Below are 20,382 nucleotides of genomic sequence, written 5' to 3'. Positions count from 1 at the left end.
AATAATCAGCTTTGTACGCGGCCTGGTTGACATGGCTGCTGTATAATTCTCCGGCAGAGCTCAGAGTGGAAGTTAAAAACCGGTCTGCTGGGGTTTCGCTGCCTTTTCCTGAGAGAGCGCTGCAAAATTTGGCATCGTTACACGTGTGCAAAAGATGTCAGTGACATAAGAAAATTAGATATTCAGTGTGACAGTGTTGTCAATTGTGAGTACTGAACATTAAAACCGAGCTTTTAAAAAGCATGTATGAGGAATAATACTCCCTAAGCGAAACATTTACGCAATATTACGAGAGGGTGTTGCTTTACCGACATTATCAGCAGGGCGGTGATGCGGTCCGGGCCAAGCTGCTTGCATTCACCCTCGACTCTAATACTGAGATCATACAACAGTTACCAACTAAATTAAACATAGAATCAAAATGTTTTCATATTTTCAGGCATTTATATTATATATATATATATATATATATATACCTGAGCTCTGACTAATAACTGGTAAACGATCAATCAAGTCAGTAGACTCCTATATGTAATAGAATCCAGTTTACTACTTCAGCAAGTAGCGACCTGCAACAGAGATGATTTCTACTCCCATACAGCTAACGTGAAAACTTTCTAGAGATCTGAATAAACGGCACACAAGAGAAATAATGCATGTAATGCAAACGCTACACTGATGAGCAAATGTGAAATTTATTTGACCGTTTTACTAAACTTGTCTCAGCCTGTTATTTCTTTGTTTTCCTAATCTATTTTTCAGTATTTGACGGCTACGAAATGAATTAAAACTTGTTTATTAGAAGAAAGCGTCGGGAATAAGCAGTGTGATAAATCTCTACATTCATTAACGGACGTGAAATTTGATTAGACCATTTATTCTAAATTAATCTTAATCTTTTAATCGGAGCAATATGATCTTCAGTATTTAATGCTTGTTAAGCATCTCAAATGTAAAATAACACTTGCTCTGTGCGGTTATGAAATATTAAAGCCAGCTATCGGGGGATTTGATTCAGAAATGATTACACAATGAGAGAAGCAGAGAAAATTAAAAAGTAAAAACCCTTAATTACATGGACTGACTGAAAAATACCTTCAACATGATTTCAAAAGTGCAATTCTTCCACAAGTAAACTTTAAGACTTGTTTTACTCAGTCAAATAGCAGTCGGAAGTTCTTTTGAAAACAGAAACTGCTTTCCTCTCTCCCTCCCTCCATCCATCCATCCATCCATCCCTCCTCACATTATACTAAGTGCCGGGGAAGATAACAACCAATGGGACTTCCAAATGCATCAACATCAAAAGGCTATTTAATCATTGCTCTGCCCCTCACTCTCTCTCTCATAGCTCCAGCCTTCGTGCCAAATACCATTTCAGGTCTCTGGGGAACAGGAAACATTTAATAAAACTTCTCTAATCGAGTTCGGCAGCAGAGAGCCGTGTGGCCTCGCTGGCGCAGTCGCAGCCGTCTGCTCGTCATCTGAAAGACTCCGCTTCTTTTCCGAGACTCGGTTCGTCAAAAAGGTTTTATTCTCAGAAGCCAGACCGATGTTCTGAGGGCTTTTATGTAAGCAGACCTGACGTAAAAAAAAAAAATAAAAAAAATCAACCCCATTGTGACTTTTTGCGTTTTGGCTTCAGGCCCAGAGGTTGCCAAAAATGAAGCGCTCCTAGGGGTACCACAGAGGGCTGGATAGTTAAATTTGATTGATACTCCACATCCACTGGATGTCATCACAAATGTGCGATTCAAATAGGGGCTCACTATTACTGACATTAAAATATATGCAGCCTGAACTGGTGCAGACTAGAGCCTGGGGGGGGGGTTGCTTAAGCCACTTAAAAATACCAAGACGTCAGCCATTTGGGATCAACAAAGAACATTTTGGAAGAAGAATCCAGCTGCGTTCCAAACCCTTTTCACCTATTTTTGAAGCTCTTTAGCATAAAGACAAATGGAACAAGAGAATTGTTGAACTGTTTTCCATCAGATGAGACGCACAAACGTGGTTTCATTTGTTTTACGGGTCTTTTTAGAAGCTGGCTTGTGCAGTGATGTGGTTTTATTTTTAAAAAACTGCTACTGTGCTGCTAAAAAGCCAACATGGTTGGCATATAAAATATGAAGAATTTGCATCAGTACCCTGCATCCATGAGCACTCAAAGTTAATTATTCACTCCGGTGCTGTATATTCATAAAACGGTTTAAGGATGAGTAATTAAATTTATAATTTACTGGTGAAACCATCTTTATATTTTAAAAGATAATCAGTGTTTTTCTGCCTAAATGTTAGCACTGAAACATCATCGAGAAGATCAGGAGACACAAAAACTCTCCTTCATTTCACAACTGACATCATTTTATGCTAAACAGCTCAACACTTCAGCAGCAAGAAAAAAGCAGGAGGTCCTCCTGTCTCCCTGTAGGACATTTGGACGGTGTGACTTTTTGTTAACAGGGACGTCCTCCTGTAACCACTGAGCCGCTCCGCCACCTGAGACTCTGCCGGAGGACATGTAACACACTGCACTTCCCCTCACTGAAGAAGTCATTTTTCAGAAACTACGACTTGTGTCTGAATATCTGTGAGAGTTCGCCTTTCATGCAGAGTGCGTGGGCTTGAAACTTTTTGAGAAGCAACTCATGTCACCGTCTCTCCGCTCACTATTCATTCTCATCTTTCTTTTTTTATAAAAGAAAGTCTTTTTTTTAACCATCATTTCAGCTTTTATTTCTTTTCCACAGCACTTTTCCCTCAGGAGGATTATCAGGTCTCTGCGGCTCCGACCCCTTCACCTCCTGAATATTTGATTCTAGTAGAAATTGAAGTTCTTCCTGCTGGTGACCTCACTGTATGTCATTCTAGATAACGGCGCAGGCTCAGTGCAGAAAATACAGAGCAGAAATGTGTGCTCAACCTTGTATGGTTGAATAAAACCGCAGTGATTCTAAAGACACGATCCCCTGACTGCTGCATTATGGAGAAATGTAAGTTCAGGACTTATCGCAGTGCTGTGAAGACCGCACACAAACACAAAGAGCTTGAGATACAATCATTTTGACTCTCATACATAAACACAGAGTCACTTAAGCTGACGTATATGACGCTTAAGTATATTTACACACAGATTCTCAAAGAAGATAAATGTGCACGTGAGGTTGACACAGACAGGTACAATTTAACCCTCTACTGAAAACCAACAAACAGCTCCATCTCAAAAATAGAAAAAAATCATCAGTCCTTCCTGCCGACTCTTCGGTGAACCAAATGTCTTTGTCTCTTTCCACTCTGCACAGTGGATCAGGATCTCCTTCACAACACAATCTGACAGCTTCTATAAGATTGTAAACCCAGAGACGCTTTGTCAACAGAGACATTTTTAGATTTACAGAGGAAACCGGGTGGAAACCCTCCAGAATAAAATCATTTATATCAACGTAATGATGTATATTCCTGGTTCTGGTTAGTGATGACAACTGTAAAACAAACATCAGGACTTAATTTTCTGTGTTTTGGGAATGATTTTAAATTTATAATTGGAAATTTATGGGCAGCCCGGGGAACTATGGTGTCTAGAGGGTTATAGGAGGGAATATCCCCATCATCTATAGCGTTTTCACCCCTGACTGTATCCCAGTCCTAAGGGGAATTTTGACACAATGACCATGAAAGAAATGATTATGCAAAAATGTGCTTACTTTACTCCACCAGCTTTTCCCAAGTTCTTTCCGTGTAAGCCTTTTATTATTATTAGAAGTCCATACATGCTTTCTTGTACGTTTCTTCCTGTGTCCTCAAATATCGAACCAGCAATCCAAAAGTATAATGAGAAGAACACGAGCACGCAGATAAAAAGATCCTAAAAGCTTATCTAGCAGCTGAACATTCAGATGAATGGACAAAGCCGTCATCTCTGAAGAACAGTACAGTTAAGACAGCCAGAAATACTTGTGAATGTGAATCACATTAATGATTACTCCAAAAGGACATTCTTATCACGTCGGAATCACCTTGGCCGACAAATTCAAGGATAATGTTTTTCTCCGTCTTTTTTGAAATAAGATTCAGAGTGGACTTGCATTTTATTATCTAGTTTGTAAGATCATGCTTAAATATGTCATGTCAAACGAGTAACGCCCAGGGTTTTTCCTCTGGAGGCATGTTGACGAATGCGTTTGCTCAGTTCTAATTCTAACAGTCTTTTCAAGGCCGTCTTTTTCAGAAACCCTGAAGGCTTTGTTTAATTTTTCTAAAGATCGACAAACCTTCAGAGTTTTAAGACCCTTGGGGAGCCTGTTAAGTTGCATTATAATTAGAATGTGGTGACCGGAAAGCACTAAAAATGATAACGAGTAGATCTCTCCTAACAGGAAACAAAGACACAGCGAGTACAGAGCAAGCATCATCCTTATTTAATGGAGGCATTTTATCTCAAGAGTTCCTTTAAAGGCTCTTTAACGCTACACATAACTCTTGACACAGACGTGCACTTAATTTTTTCAGATTCCGGGAAAGTTTTCACCATAAAAAAAAACCCAGAAAAGTTTTGCATCTGCATTACATTTCCCCCGGCTGGAAGGAGATGTGACGTACAGACCACATGGCGCTTATCTTATCACTTACACAATCTCACCAAATAAAAAAGGTCACACACAGAATCACAGTTTCACGTCTTCACACTTTCAGTCACATTTATAGCCACGCTTAGCCACACACACACACACTTAAGTCACACACACACACGTGAATTCACAGTTTTTCCTCTCACACTTTCTGGTCTGAAACCAAATGCCACAAACAGCATCATCACCTCTCTGCCTCTGCGCCTCTCGGCTGGCAGCTTATTACATGTGGTTAAACTAAACCAACCAGCAGTCTGGCCTCCCAGAGATTAGCGTTCCTCACTGCAACCAAAGAAAATTATAAAAATGGGACCATACAGGGGCTGCAACTAAGGTTTGTTTTTAATTGTGGATTCAACTAGTGAATGATTTTCTGTAGAGGCGAAACCATTAGTTGACTGATCCAACAGTCTATCAACAAATGATTAATCAGGATTGCTTTTAATAACAGATTAAGACGTTTCAGCAGAAAAGCCAATTTCTGATATTTTATGGACCAAAAAAACACAATATGTCGCCTTTGGTTCTGATCAGAGCTCCAGTGATTAATCCATTAATTGAATATCTGTCAACTACTAAATTAACTGCCAGCTATTCAGATAACTGATTAATTGTTGAGTCATTTTTAATAGAAAATACCCACATTCTCTGTTTTCAGCGTCTTAAATGTGAATATTTTCTACTTTTTTTATTCCTCTGCGGCAGTAAACTGAATATCTTTGGATTGTGGACAAAACAAGGAGCCTCCTCTGGTTTTGGGAAAGCAATACTAATCGTCATTTTCAAAGAATATATCCATTAATGGAGAAAATTATTGACAGATTAATCAATCGTGAAAATAAACATTAGATGCAGGTCTGGGTGCATTTTTCACAATTTTCTGACATTCTATTGAGTATGTCAGTGAGTAATCAATCAAGAAATAATCTACATATTCATTAGTATCGGAAATAATCATTAGTTGTGTTGTTTTTCTGGTTCATCAATCATCATTTAGTCACTCAAACGTCCAAATGGCCATCACCAGTCCCCATAGGCCAAGGTGGCGTCTTCAAATTACTTGTTTTATCCAACCATTCATCTAAAATTGGCATTAATCAAAGTATAAGCCTACAAGTTTTCCAAACTGACATATAATGCGTCATGATATTTGAACACAACTTTGGGTATTTATCTGTTGTCGTTAAAAAACTGGCCATACTTTAATTAATGTCTTTTCTGAAACTCCAAGAGATTCAGTCAAACAGTGTGGGTGGTATTGTGGCATCATTTCCCTCAAACTGATTAAGTTTCTGTCGGTGACACTTACGGAGACCGTAAACATAAAACAAACGCTTTTCTGTGTGAGTATCAGTCCAGAAAGAATCGCACTAAACGGCTCACCAGGGAGGGAAGGAGTTGAAGCAGTCTTCAACACTTTGACTTCCAACCCCAATTAATGTGACAAGTGTCTGGAATTTGATGGCAAGGCCACCAATGACACAATCTAATGGTGATGTTTTAATGATTCCCGTTGGGATGGGCTCTCTCTTTCCTACCCTGCTCAGAGGTCAGAGGTCAGATAGAGCAGCAGCTCTGCAGTTTGGCAGAGATTCAACATCTTATTTTAGCAGACATTAGTATTAGCAGGGTGGATCTCTGCAGACAGTTTTTTCCACCGAAGGAGGGTCTTTCTAACCACAGAGTTATCATGCCAACACCCACAATCACTTACAGCTTTCTACATTCACACGGCAACCCCACCCTCCGAGCTATGGACTCAAATATGTCATACAGGCAGATTAAACCTCTACCTCAGCTCCTGAGACAGAAAAAACCTGAAGGGTTTCATCAAGTTGTAAAAGCCCTTAAAAAGAAGCACTTCACACATCAGCAGCCTTTAAAATAAAAATTAAAAAAAACACACAAAGATGTTCTCGTTGCATCTGGTGAGGAACAATATTCCACGAAAAGAAGGGAGAGGGGGAAAGCTGTTAAATCCACCCAACAGACCGTCTGGACTTAAAGGGTTTCACGGCACTAGCCATGAAATCTCCTATACGCTGCTGTCAGCTGGCAGGCGTCCGCACACACGCAAAAATCCACACACATACAGCGCTGGGATTAATCCTAAATTTGGTTGGCAGCCACCAGCGGGCTCATGTAGATCCAGCTGAATATCAAAACATATTCGAAAGGGATTTTCAGGACAGGAATTAACAGCACCAGAATGGGGAGAGAAAAAAAAACAAGAGCTCAGACACAAACCTACCTTCAAGAGAGAACGCGAACACACAGGAAATACCTCCTTTTAATGGACGTACTATACATTTGTTGCCCATGTGGCTTCAGGTGGAGGAGAGAGGAGGGAATATGGTGATAAGACATGTGTTTTCAGTCTTGTGTTGAAGGGATTTTTATGTGGACAGCTGAAGGGCTCTTACATTCGCTTAGCCACAGTGGGTACAAAAACAACTGTCCTCAAAACAAAATGAAACACCTTAAAGAGACTTACAACAACGCACACATAACAGGCAGCAGCAACAACTTGACGGGAAACATCATGTCACTTGATATTTTAAAGATTCTGACTGAAGGGAAAGTTGCTTCTTATACCTTATTCAAAAGGCACTAAACATGGAAAAGTGCAGTGGACCATGAGTAAATACATTATGCAACGAGATGATGAAAAATTAAATATGTTTGAAATATTCATTTCTGTGGTCAGAAGGAAAAAGTTTGGGTAGCTGCGTGCGTGTTTAATAGGCAAAGGGAAAGATTTACGCCTTGTTTGGTAGAACGTGAGAAGCAAGGCATTCATAACTGGTTAGGTTGGGGGTTTGAATCTCACTGTGTGGTGTATAAATATCTATCAGACTGATCCATGACTTCACTGAGGAATCTCTCTTTTGGGGCGTAGGCCTTCTTTACGACAGCTGGGCAGGAAGCCAGATGCATACCCAGCATGCACTGGGTGACTGCGTCACAAGTTACACACGTCCAGGCATGTCGTATTTAAAACTTTATTTACTTTCTGTGTGTCTGTGCTTCTGATGTAACCACTGACTTTTGCAGCTGGCTAATTGAGCAGTATCAAAGGAGTCGAGGGGGGTGATGAGCCTTGCTTAAGGGCATCAACAACTGTCTGTGAATAGAAAAGAGGATTTATTATCCACATTTTCAACATCCTCTTAACATCTTTTGCCAAACCAAGAGAAATGTGCGTGATGTGCTTTCAAGAGGCTTTTCTACGAGTCTTTCAAAACCGCCTTTGCCTGGGTAGTCTGAATATTTGAACTAACAACCTTGATGCTGGCTGATGGGATAAATCACACAAATACTAATCAATGTTTACCAAAACCCAAAGTGTCACATGGCTGGAGTGAAGTGAAGCCTGCAGTTCTCCATAAGTCCCCATGTTAAAATGTCCAACTTCACAGCAGGGTGAATTTTAAATGGACCTGACCTGTTCAATTTATATTAAGGCTTAAATTTCTTCAGAATTAACAGCATGGACGCTTTGATTAAAAGATGGGTGGTGTTACAGGTGATTTGTTTGAGCACCCAGGCGTCATTCAGCCCACCTCTGGTCCACTAGTGACCAGTGAGTCACATGTGGGTGACGTCATCCTTACGCTTCACCAACAAAGGTCAAAGATAATCAAACCCTTTCCACATCTGCAACTTGTCTTATATTCTTCTTATGTAAATGTCTTGATTAATGGATGGCACGTACCTATGTAAATCTCTCTATTGCTGTTCCTCATGATCTTGGTAATCTTTTACCATCTTATTTTGCAATCATCCCAGCAGTGCTTTGGCAAAACATCAAATGCTGTGCCAATAAAGCCCAATGAATTGAAACTGACTTGTATTGAGTGGCAGCCCGGCAGGCTGGCTGACAGACCAGACAAAACATGTTTGACGGCTGACATCAGAGCCAAGGAGTGAACCTTCATGGAATTTAGATTCACGTGCTCCCTCCCCTCCCACCTTAAATCACCCCCTCACCCATTCGTCGCTCCTCGTCTCGTTCAAATAATCATTTGGAAAGACATGAGAGGCTTTTTCACAGAAAATAACCGCAAAAGCAGGTAACAACAAACCGGCCATACCTCGCAGGAGTTACAAAATACCAGAGAGAGCCTGGTTGCACCTGAACACACAGGCAACAACAGAAGCAGAGAAAAGAGGTATATAGGACAGAGAGAGAGAGAAGACAGATGAAAACACGTGACTCACCTGTGCGTTCGATGTAATCGACACATTTTTCAATGAAGAGTGGGATAGGTCGATCCGAGGTCACCAGGTTCTGCAGGGGAACGCCAAAGTAGTTGCTCTCCCAGGTTCTCCGGGTGGGGGGGTAGAGGGGTTTGGGGGGCTTGGAAGATTTTGGCTATAGTGGGGAAGAAATGAGATAATAAGAAGAGGGGTGAGAAATGATGACAGCAGCCAAGGTGAAGTAAGAGAGTGAGGGTGAAAGAACAGGAAAGATGGAAGGAATAAGTTTATTAGAGAAGTAATAAAGGAAGGAAAAGGAGAGGATGATGGCAAATAAGGGTGAAGGAATGGAAGAACAGAGATTAGAGAAAAGAGACGCACAGACAGTGAGAAAGAAGGAAATAAGTGATGAGTGATGAAATGAGAAAACATGAGGATGGAAAAACAGAGAGACGGAATGGGGAAGTAAACATGAAGAAAACAAGAAAAAGCATATTTAAGAGATTCGGGAATGCGAAACGAGGAAATAAGCCAAATGGGAGGAGAGAGGAGGGACAGGAGTAGGTTGGGATGAGAATAATGGATGAGTGGAAAGAAAAATAGAGACGAGAAAGGAAAAATAAGTTTTAGAAGAGAAAAGAGAGGAGAGGGGGAAGGAATGAAGGAAGAGGGAATTGAGAAAAAGGGAGACACAAGGGAGAATAGAGATGGAAGAGAGAGGGTGAAGAGGAGGCAGAACATATCAGAGAAAAGGAGAAGGAAGAGGAGGAGGAGGAGGATGGCAATCGGGAAATGGATCAGAAAGAAAGTTAGGAGGTAGAAGGGAGAGAGAGAGGGAGAAAACAGAGGGAGGTCCATGTGGGGGAAGACGGGAAGAAAGAAGACAACAGACAAACCCATTATTCAAGACCGAAGCTGGGATGAGTAACGAGGTAGCGAGGTGGCTTTGATTTCCCACACTCCTCTGCTCTTCAAAGTGTTGTCATGCCTACAGCGGTTCGGGCTCCTCTCTAATTGGCCAGGACGGCGACTAAACACCTTCCATTTTGTACCTTGTGGTTCTCTTTTCGCTCTCCTCTCTGATTATCAAAGACAGTCTGAATGTTCCAACAATGCCCTGTATTCATGACGCCCATGTAGCGCCGGCGGCTGTTTCTGTACTGATTTGCACACTGTTATCTGATTCGCGCCGCTTGCTCGTTCGTGGGCGTGCTCGCCACTGTTTGTGCACACACGTGCTGCAATTGCAAAATAGTAACGCTGCAAACAGCCAGCTGACTGTATCTTTTGCTACAAATGTTCTAAATATAAATTCAGATGTTCCTGACTAAGACTTAAAGTCTCAGTTTAATTCATAAAAAACTGGATCCATTTCCGTCTTTCAGTCTTAATGTTTAATTGCTACATGTGTATGCACACAGTATTTGTTTTGCCGTTTAGATGATACCAGCTGGATCAAATGCACTCGCTTATATATTGGCGCTCTGCAGTCTCCGACAAGTCTTTTGAGAGTTGTAAAGGATAAAGCAGGCATCATATCGCAGATGCAGCCTCTGCTGCACCGTCTTTAACAGTGTATCTCCTATAGAGCTTTTTATTTGCTGTCTGGGGCTTGTAAGGTGGGGGAGGCTCATAAACCACTTCAGCAGTGAGGCCAATCAATCAATTATCAAATTAGTTTATTCTCACTCCGAGTCTCGGGCCTATTAAAGACAGAAATCTGCTCATACCTCACACCCACATACACCTGCCCTCACACTACTATAGAGAATCTAATCTGCTCTCATTCACATACACACTCTTTCATTCCCTCACTCATATCCATTGCATTGAAGCACTCTTTCAGTTACTCTTGATAAAAACTTGACTTGGAGAAGCTCTGGCATTAAAGCTGTGCACAAGACTCACCTTCTTCGGCTCCTTTGGCGTCTTGGGCGTCTTCTTCTTCTTCATCTTCTTGTCCTCCTGCTCAGGGTCAGAGGTGATTGCAGGGTTATCTATCCCACCCTTCCAAGGGTCAGCAGGGGACAGCAGTGGGTCCTCCTCGCTGCCCCGATGGGCTCTTCCCTTTTTCTTTTTCTGCGTGGCGGGGCCAGACTCCTCCCCGTCGCTGTCAGAGTGGAATCGTCTTTGGTAGGCCTTTGTCTTGCTGAACAATATTTTAGAACGGTGTTTGTATTTTGACGGCCGTCGTCCAGCCTGAGACTTCCTGTCAAATCCATTCTCTTCCTCTCCTCCTCCATGTAGGCCATGTAACCCACCAAAGGAGTTTCTAATTTTGACCAAACGGCTGTGTGTGTCATCAGGCACAGCATAAATGTCGTCGTTGTGGAAGCCCCTGGACCTTAGCAATGTGTCCACAGGGTCTGCATAGTTTTCTGATGCCTCCACATCCTCGGCGTGTGTCATTGGGCCACGTGGCGTCCTACGGTTGCTTCGCATGCCAGCCTCAATTGTTTTGAGCAGGTTGGGGTCCAGCTTTTTGACATTAGGTTTGGGGAGCACTGGCTTGGGCCGAACAGGTGGAGGCACTTTGTGGTTGCGTTCATGGTCTCCGACAGGCGTGCTATGGACTGGGTACTCATTGCCTTCAAGGTCGATCCGGTACTTGGCCCTCTCGCTAGGTGTAGGGAGAAGCTGAACGTCGTCACCTATTGGACTGTAAGGTGGGGGGGCCTCATTATCATCGTCTGATTCTGGGTAATAGGTATTGTAGGCCGGGGAATGGCTATGCGGCGAGGTGGGGAAGACGTCTTCGCTGGCACCAGTGGTGCACTCCCGTGACGAGTTGTCAAACAGGAAGGAACTCTCAATACTCGGCTTTTTCTCCAGCACTTCATTGAAGAAGGGTGTAAAAACCTCTGTCTGACGATGATACTGTGACAGTGAGTACAGTGCTGTAAATTTGGCAGCAATCTCTGTAGCAATGTGCTCCCCCTCTGTCATCAGCTCCTTGATGGCATCATTCTCAAAGAAGTCTGCCTGGCTGTCTGTGATCGCTACCATCTGGACCGGGATAACATCCTGGACTTCAGCCAAGAACGCCCGCAGGGTCGCCATAGACGCCTTGCGTTTGGCGGAGTAGACCAGAATGTAGCCATGCACCAGTTCATCTTTGCGGACGCCAATGGCAGAGTGGTAGGAGAGGACAGTGACCTGGATCCTCCTCCTGCTGTCCCCGATGATCTTGTCTAGTATCAGTGTGTTGCTCTGGCCTGGTTGCCCTGCGCTACAGCAATGTGAGTCTAGGAAAGGCGAGAGGATGAGGTCAACGCTGAAAGGATCCCAGCACATGGCGCACATGACTATCCTAAGGTCTGTCTCTGACATGTCCTTGATAGAAGGCAGTGGAGCCAAGACATCAAAGTTATGTTTAAGCCCCTCCAGCACTGCCCGGAGACCCTGCTTAATTTGGAATTCTGTGAATTTACGTGGAAACGCTCCAGAGGGGATGTCGACAAAGGTGCACTGCAACTTGTTTGCCAGCTGTTGGCCCTGGTGCCTCAGGATAGGTATGTTTTTACAAACACTGTCCCTTTGATTTGCCAGAATGAGAATGAATGGTAGTGGCTGAGCAAACCTATCTCTCCTACTCTGTGCTATCTCCGCTCTGATCCTGCCTATGCAATCTCCAATACAGTTGAGGGACTCTATGGAGTTGAAGACACAAAAGCAGCCATGTGGCTTGAAAGTGTTGACCCATGTATGGCTGAAGAGCAGTGTGGAGTTGACGTCCACAGGAAGAAGCTCCAGTTCATATATTTTACCGTCCAGGGTGTACTCATCATCTGTGGACTGAGCTCGGATCTCATTGGCTAGTTCCTGTGAAAGACCTTCCCTTCCCAAGAGGCATAGGTTGATCTTATCGATGTTGGCACTGTTGTAGTAGAGGTTGGAGCGTCCGTGGTCAAGCTGCACTAGCCTGTTTGCTAAAACCTGCTCCACTTTCAGATCCACACAGTTCTGCCCGCTCAGGCATGTCTCCTTGGTGGGATGGTAAACAAACCCTATGTGTTTGAGGAGTAGCGACTCTCTATCTGGGGCAAGTTTCTGCAGCGCTCTGTATCTGGGCTCCTCGTTCAGCACACTGTGAATTTCACTCATCTTATCACAGCTAGGGGTGGCATTCAGATCCAAGTCATAGAATAGCTCAGCATGCTCAAAAAGCATTTCCTGAAAATCCTCTTTGGCCCTTTCAACTATTTCCTGCTGATGTCTACAATAAACATCCCTCCTATCTGATTCTGTGATGTACTTGTAGGCCTCATCCTCCATAACAAAGCACATCACTTCCTCCCAAGGCTGACCCGCACTGATAAAATGAACCCTCTCCAACGTTTTCTTGAACCTCTCTTTCATCTCCACCCTTCTCTTCTCAGACAACAGGTGCTGGACATGGTTATGGTAAATTCTCTCACCATCGGGTGTCTCGAGAAGGTCAAAAGGTATCCTGCGGTCACTTATGTCTATGTGGTCCGTCTCATCCCACGGCGTATGCTCCAGAATCACAAACCAGTACTGGAAATCAGGCCGGTTCCGGATGACACTCTGCGCCTCGGGCCATGAGAGGTGTTCAACCTCCTCCAGGTTATTGAGGAGGTTGTTAAGGGTTTTCGGTAGTGTTGTCAGGTACTCTTCCCTCCTCCTCTTGATGTGCTCCTGCTTCAGTTGTGCAATGTGCTTTGTGAACATGTTGCGTGCTTTCCTGGAGCCTTCCAAGGTGATGAACTCGTCATAGTCTGGTTGGCCCTTAAGATTATTGACCACTGTTGTCCACGTGGTGTGGTAATCTCTCAGCGTGTGCAGCATCAATTTCTCAAATCTATCTGTTACTGAGGCAACAAGCTGCCGTTGGATTTTATAGGCCTCCAGGTATGGCACAGTTTTTGGCTTCCCCCTTGTTTTATCCAGCTGCTGGATGAGGGCGTTGAAGCAGAGCTCTGCATTGACATTAGAGCGTGCTGACGTCTCAATTAACTGCAGGTTCTTCTTGCTGGCAACAAAAGCCTGCAGGTCCCTCAGGTGCTGGTCCACACACTCATCACATTTTGTGGCAGCGACGACAATAGGCTTCTTTGACTTGACAATTTGGGAGTAGAGGCTGTTAACAAACTTCATTTGGTCATCAAACTTCCTATTGCAACCCTTGCTAACATCAATGCAGAGCACAAAGCCATCAATGTTCAGCTTCCCATCAGGCATCTGCTTCTGGTCAAAGTCCTGCTCCAAGCCCAGCTGGTCCGTGCAGATGTACATGAGCTTCTCTGCTGACTGGAGCTTGGTTGCCGCCGCTCGTTTGGTGTATGGCTGCAGGTTCGTACTCCGATGCGGAAGAAACGTCTGGTCATCAATGAACTCTGTCTGTTCAATGATTTGGATTTTACAGTCCAACCCATCATCCCCTCGATGGGACACTTCCCCCCAGTACAGGAAGTGGTCATTGTTAACCACACGTCCCCCAAAGTCTATTGTGCTCAGCACTGAGGTGTGCTCCAAGTAGTAACCGTCCGCATCAGGACGGACATAACGGTTGCATAGGCAGGATTTGCCCACACCACAATTTCCCTTCTCTTTCTCCGTCCCCGAGAGGCCAACCACACTGACGGCGAATGTCGGGGGGCGCGCATCCTTGTTCTTGGCCATTATATCCCCCCACTCATCGCTAACTTGGTCACTTCCAGGAAAAAAGGTCAAGATATCATTCCAGTTCTACTTGTCAGTGGTACAGAGGCACTTTCATTCTGATTTTCCCTCAGTAGTGGTGAATCCCCCTTCAGCTCTTCGTAGCTCTTTCAGTTTCTATCCTGGGTCTTCTTTAAGCTGGGATAGAACAGCCGACTTCTCCTCTTATCACCTGCCTGCAAGACATGGAATTCACAATTAGAAAAAGATAAAAGCAAAACAAACAAAAACATATTTGCTCTGATTTGTCCTTAGAGCACTGGAGTCTCCTTATCACAAATAATATAATTAGCCTTTTGTTTCTCTGCATATCCCTCTGGGACACATACATATGTGTGTATGGTCTCATGATTTAAAACAACAAATCAGACATGTTAATCTGCCATTACACAGTTACAAGAAAATTAGACAAAAAGGTACACATTATCACACTTGTGCAGAACAAAATAATCCCTCCTAAAAGCTTAATAAAAGGTTTTATTGGCCTTTCATGTAATAAAATGCGCTGGTCTTACACTGTTGTAATATAAAAATGTAATGGGAAAACCCTGCAGCATTTCTTGAAATAAAAATAAAAATTTTGTTTGAAAAAATTGCAGCATCCAAACAGACTTTGGAGAAAACAAAAGCCAAAGTGTGACAGTACAACTTATATAAGAGAAAAGAAGAGTAATTCAATCATGGACCGTGCTAAGCAATGTCACTTTTCCCCTTGCAGAGAAAAAGAAGTGCTTTCAACCAATTTGTGCAGAGGCAGGATAAAAATGGCATGCAACTCCAGCCCTTTGACAGTCACTGACCTAGAAATGATTTGCTTCGCTGTGAGAATGAAACAGAGAAAATAAATCAGTTCACAGATTTGCTATCATCATCGGCACATCCTAAGGCTACATGATTAGGGCTAAATTTATAATCCTGATTATTCTGCCGGTTGTTCTCATTATATAATTTGCCTGAAACTGATGGTCATGGTTATTAGTCGTAACTGACTTGATTATTTGTGGGGCAAAATTATTTTGCTGCTTGAACCCTGGACAGCATGATGAAATAAGATGTTTCACTAATGACAATACTAATACTCAACAATTACAGACGGTAGAAACTACTGACATTGGAACCTTTCTGTCAGTTTTATCTGGGATTGCCACAGTCAAATAAGCCTGAACCGTTCCATGACCTAACTCGAGGCTGATAACTGATAACCGCAGAGAGAATTACAGTCATTGTTGTGTTTTTCAGAACGATGGCAATCAGCCAGTGAATTTGCCTGCGTGAGCTGGAACTGCTAGCTGCAGCACGATGGCATGCTGAGCCTGAGAAACTGCACCAGAGTAGGAATTCGGTCCACTGAGACGCTGCAATGAGGTTTCCCCTGACTGTTCATGAAGGCAGAGGCGATGATCACCTGTGCTGGGTTTTGTGCAAGAAAACAGACGTTCACCAGATCGACACTGACCTTAAGGGACAAACAACACTCATGGAAATTTATTCAGAATTTCCAAAGCAGGGAGGATACATGGATATTACTGGATTTAATTCACATATAAGAGGTTACAAAATGTGTTTGAGAAATCTGTGTAAGACTGCAGATAAACCTGCAGTGAGTAAACTGAGGGAATGTGGCTCAATTAACTGCAGTAAATGTGTCATAAATGTTCAGTCAACTGATCTCGAATTTATGCGCCTCCAACGAGGAGCACTTCAAACACACCTAGGACATTAGATGATGTCAGAGAGCAAACCGAGCAGCAGGTCAGTCAGGTTTACCAATCTAACCACTATCCTCTACAACAGCCTCTGCGCTGCTATATGAGCCACACCTGCCTGTGGCAGCCAGCCAGGGAGAAGCGCATACGAGCCGCTGAACACGTGATGCACACACAATTATCATTTCTCGATATAGACTGACTGATAATTCTGGTAATTAACGTTGCTGTTAATTAACAGTTGACTTAAAAACATCAAAAATGCCCATTTCAAATTAGCGAGCTAGCTTCCATACAGCCAAAACAATCAACATTGGAATCAAACATTGGATTTAACACTAAATGATCCACTCTTCTCACTGCCGCACTGAAAATTTGTGATCTTTACATGGCAGTAGACTAAAACCATCAATTACAACAACTGAAATCTATTAATTTTCTGTTGATCAACTAACCAGCTGATAATTACAGCCCTACGTTCCTACCCATCCAAACCACAGTGTTTGAGAAGATCAGTCACCCAAATCCAGACATCTGTTTTGCATTTTTGTCCAACGTTATCAAAGTCACTTTTCTGTCAACACGCGGGGTCGATATAAGGTTATGGATTAACATGCATGAAGAGAAGAGAGCTAGTCGTACAGCTGTATACCTAACCCTTGTGCATCATGATTAGTCTATTCACTGTGAGGCTGCAGGCGAGATTAAGGTATCACTTGGCAAGCTGTTTTTTAGTGATGACTAAATGCTGTTAAGCCCTGAAACACAGCAGAACACACCGCCAAGGATGGAAGAACTTTTAAAAGATGCACCCAGCTGAATTTTTTGGTAAAAATAAACTTTGTGTTTTCAGCCTGAATCACGATGCGGGGCTCCAACGGTGAAGATCTACTTTAAATGAGGCGCCACGCACTCATTATGTTTCCCCACTATGATTTCTGATCTGGAGTACAGACAACTCTCCTCCCACAGGAAGAGATGAATCAAAACATGTGAGCGAAATCCAAACGGCCTCCTATTAAGCAAAGAGGGAGCTCTCCGGCCAGAGAAAAATGGACTGCCCAAACATTACATCTTTCCCTCTTTTCTCTTAGAATAAATCGTGTCAGACGAGCCAGAGCTGTGGCAGTTTACTAACCCCGCCTCGCAAGACTTCTGGGCGCTCACTTTCAAATTTTTAACCCATTACCTGTCTCCGCCATTTTTCAGCTGCTAGCGCACAAGGTTGCGTAACGTGGTTTTAAATTTCAGCTACCTCATCAGATTACAGTTGTAGTACAAAGCAAACAAACAGAACACAGAAACTACTCAAACTTCCTGTCTCCGTTTGTAACCAAAATCCAGCGCTCCAAGTGTGTAAGAAGAGAGGCCATCTTAATTTAAGTGGACTGCGAATAATTTTGTTATAACTACACTAACTGGTGACACTGTCTTAATTTTCTCACCGTCACAGGACAGTAATCCTTCGATTCACTGTGCAGCCGTACAACAAAGCATCTTTGTTAACACAAAACTATGTAAAAGGCGCCCGACTGGTGCTTCTAACATAATTTGCTTTACAAGTACCTCCGATGTTTTCAAAGACAAAGTTCATCTGAAATTTTAAAATCAATTATGTCACCCTGCACGAAAGTCAGGTCCAGACCTGAGGTCGAGCATCACTCATCTGACTTGGTGTCGATGACGCAAGAACAATAGTTTATATGACACCATCAACCATGCCAGGGCTCTTCAGTAGCGATGCCCTTATGTGGTTTGTTAAAGCCGATACTAATATTGACTATTTCCCAACATATTAGCATATGTCAATACCAATAAGCATTTTTTGTTTAGTCATTAAGCGGGTGCAGGTGCAAAGCTGTTAATACATGCCTATCCATTCTGATATCAGCAACTAGGTCAAACAGACAAGGAAATAAATGTTTCTCACACATTATCTGAACACTGGATCAGAAAATTGCCTGCGTGTCTGTTGATGGGAAGATTAAATTCAATAGCTTTGCTGCAAACAGCCCATCAAAGAGAAAAGGCTGAGGAGAAACCCTCCTGAACAGGCACTGAAAAAAGATAATAGGTAAATAAGAAAGAAACACTAATACTCCATAACTCATAATTAGGATATTTTACATGAGGATGCACTGAGGAGGACTGCAAAGGGCTGGAGAACCAGCACCAGGGTGGATAAAAGCCGGACTGCCCCTTTAAAACGAGAGTTTGGGAAAAGGGCAAAGGGAGCTGCAGCAGTCCGACTCAATGCAAATGGCATGCGGAGCCGCAGCAGGACAAACCCCCTGACCTGACCGACTGCAAGACACAATGTTAGAAACAAAAAAAAAGTTAATAAGCTGATAATGACAGATGTAGTTACAGCTTTACAGACATGTGTGTGTGACAAAAGGCAGCGAGAAAAGCCAGTGTAATGCCTGGCGGCACTCCCCCATCCATCCCCGACGCTAGTGTTAGCGGCTAGCCGGACATTAACGCTGAAAACTGGAAACTTTCAAACGAACTTATATAAATATTAAAAAATGAGCGATAAAAGCGACACAGCCCGGACCCTGGCATCAATACGCGAACACAGAGGCTAAGCTATGATTTTTTTCTTTCCTACTCGCAAAGTATCTTCTCTTCTGGAAGGTTTCCCGTCTGTAAAAACCCAGAGAAATCACGGAAAACGTCCAAAGATAAAGGCAGCAGGACGAGTTACGGGAGTTGACGACACGGTGAGTGAGTTTGTCACCAGCACGTTAATGTTAATGCGTCAATGCACCGTGCTAACATCCACACACACTGGGTCTGATACGGCGGCTATCCTGCTCTCCTGTGCGGGGGGGAAAGGAGAAGATGAAGCCCGGCTCGGCCTGTCTCGGCCCTGATAGTCCACGGGAGGAAAAAACAAACCCACCTTTCCAACCCCGACTAGCTTTAACATTAGCCGAGCTGTGTTAGCCTCGCATGCCAAGAGGGATAGTTAGCTAGCTAGCGTTAGCAGCAGCAAACCCAGCTGAGCTTCAGCAGAAAGCGTTTTAAAAATCACAACCCGGGCCAAGTTTACCAGCCCGGGCTCCTATCCACACCCCGGTGTCCTCTAACCCGGGATAGCGCAAGCCTGGACCCCTCAGAGAAAAGAGTGCTAGCGAAGCTAATGAAGTCCCAATCCCAGTCCAAATACATTCCCCTACCCACCTAATAACATGGTCGCTCCCAGATCCACATACCACGGAAAAGAGGAGAAAGCATTCCCACGTTACGAGGCAAAAAAAAAAACTCCGTGTACAATCCACGAGCTGCGATCATTAGTGTCCTCCGACAAAACACGAAGTTTGCTGTAGTCCTCTGTAACTCCGAGCGGCCGGGCAGCCTGTATTTTAGTGTATTTTGGTGTTGTTAGTGTGGTATGCGCTGTAAGCCGAAACCCTGCTCCTCTCTGCTCCTCTCTGCTGCTCCCTCCCCTCTCAGCACCACCGCCAGGCAGTAATGGCGACTCTCTCTCTCTCCTCCTCCTCTCCCCACATACTGTCTATGTCGCTCTACCTTCCCATCCAGCCTCTATCACTCACTCTCTCTCTCTCACCTGTCTCTCTTTCATGTCATATATTCATATTCATTTGATTTTTTTCAAAGCCGAAATAAACACGATGGCCCTTTTTATTTCCAATGAAGAAACATGCCAACCACTTGACTTTTATTGTCCCCTAAAGGACAATTTAGACATATCACACAGAGAACTGAACATAAGATACATAAAACATAATACAATCTCTAAAATATGTTATATAAAACTCACATAGAGCATAATGTACATTAGTTATATCATCCAGTACAACCTAATCTATACCATGACTTGCCATGGCTGTCTTTAATAATCATTTATTCATTTTTAGTTTATAGGATGATCAAAACAATAATAAATGCCCACCAGAGTCCTCAGAGACATAATTCATGTCATCAAATCTCTTATTGTCAAAAGTAGAGACAGAATAAACCACCACAAGGGGGCCTCAGGGCAGATATAAGGCTATCTACCTCTGTGTGTACATTAGATAAATGGCATGTGGTAACTTGATTAAGCTCAATTTTATTAAGTAAAATGCAGCAAATAAATACAAGATTAACTGAAACAATTAACTTTAGGTTAGATTTTTATTCAGTTCCCCTCTGCAGAA

At 43.2% G+C, this 20,382-nt stretch overlaps 1 protein-coding gene across 4 annotated transcripts in view; it reads right to left on the bottom strand.

The window, feature by feature from the left end:
* Positions 1-19,780, bottom strand: part of arhgap5 (Rho GTPase activating protein 5) — a 48,953-nt gene extending 29,173 nt beyond the window's left edge. The window contains exons 1-3 of one of the 4 annotated variants that reach the window (XM_010738283.3): positions 19,403-19,780; positions 10,737-14,686; positions 8,850-9,003 (exon numbers count right to left, since the gene is read on the bottom strand). In XM_010738283.3, coding sequence (XP_010736585.1) covers positions 8,850-9,003; positions 10,737-14,471 — 3,889 coding nt within the window. In that variant the 5' untranslated portion in view covers positions 14,472-14,686; positions 19,403-19,780. Of the gene's footprint in view, positions 1-8,849; positions 9,004-10,736; positions 14,687-18,827; positions 18,900-19,121; positions 19,371-19,402 lie in introns of those variants that run through there. The other 3 variants (XM_019260390.2, XM_027278716.1, XM_027278717.1) reach the window with 3 other exon arrangements.
* Positions 19,781-20,382: the final 602 nt, after the last annotated feature.

The sequence above is a fragment of the Larimichthys crocea genome, chromosome V (assembly GCF_000972845.2).
Source record: "Larimichthys crocea isolate SSNF chromosome V, L_crocea_2.0, whole genome shotgun sequence".
Classification (NCBI taxonomy): domain Eukaryota; kingdom Metazoa; phylum Chordata; class Actinopteri; family Sciaenidae; genus Larimichthys; species Larimichthys crocea.
Note: the sequence above shows the minus strand (reverse complement) of the source record. Positions and strands in the feature narration are given on the sequence as shown.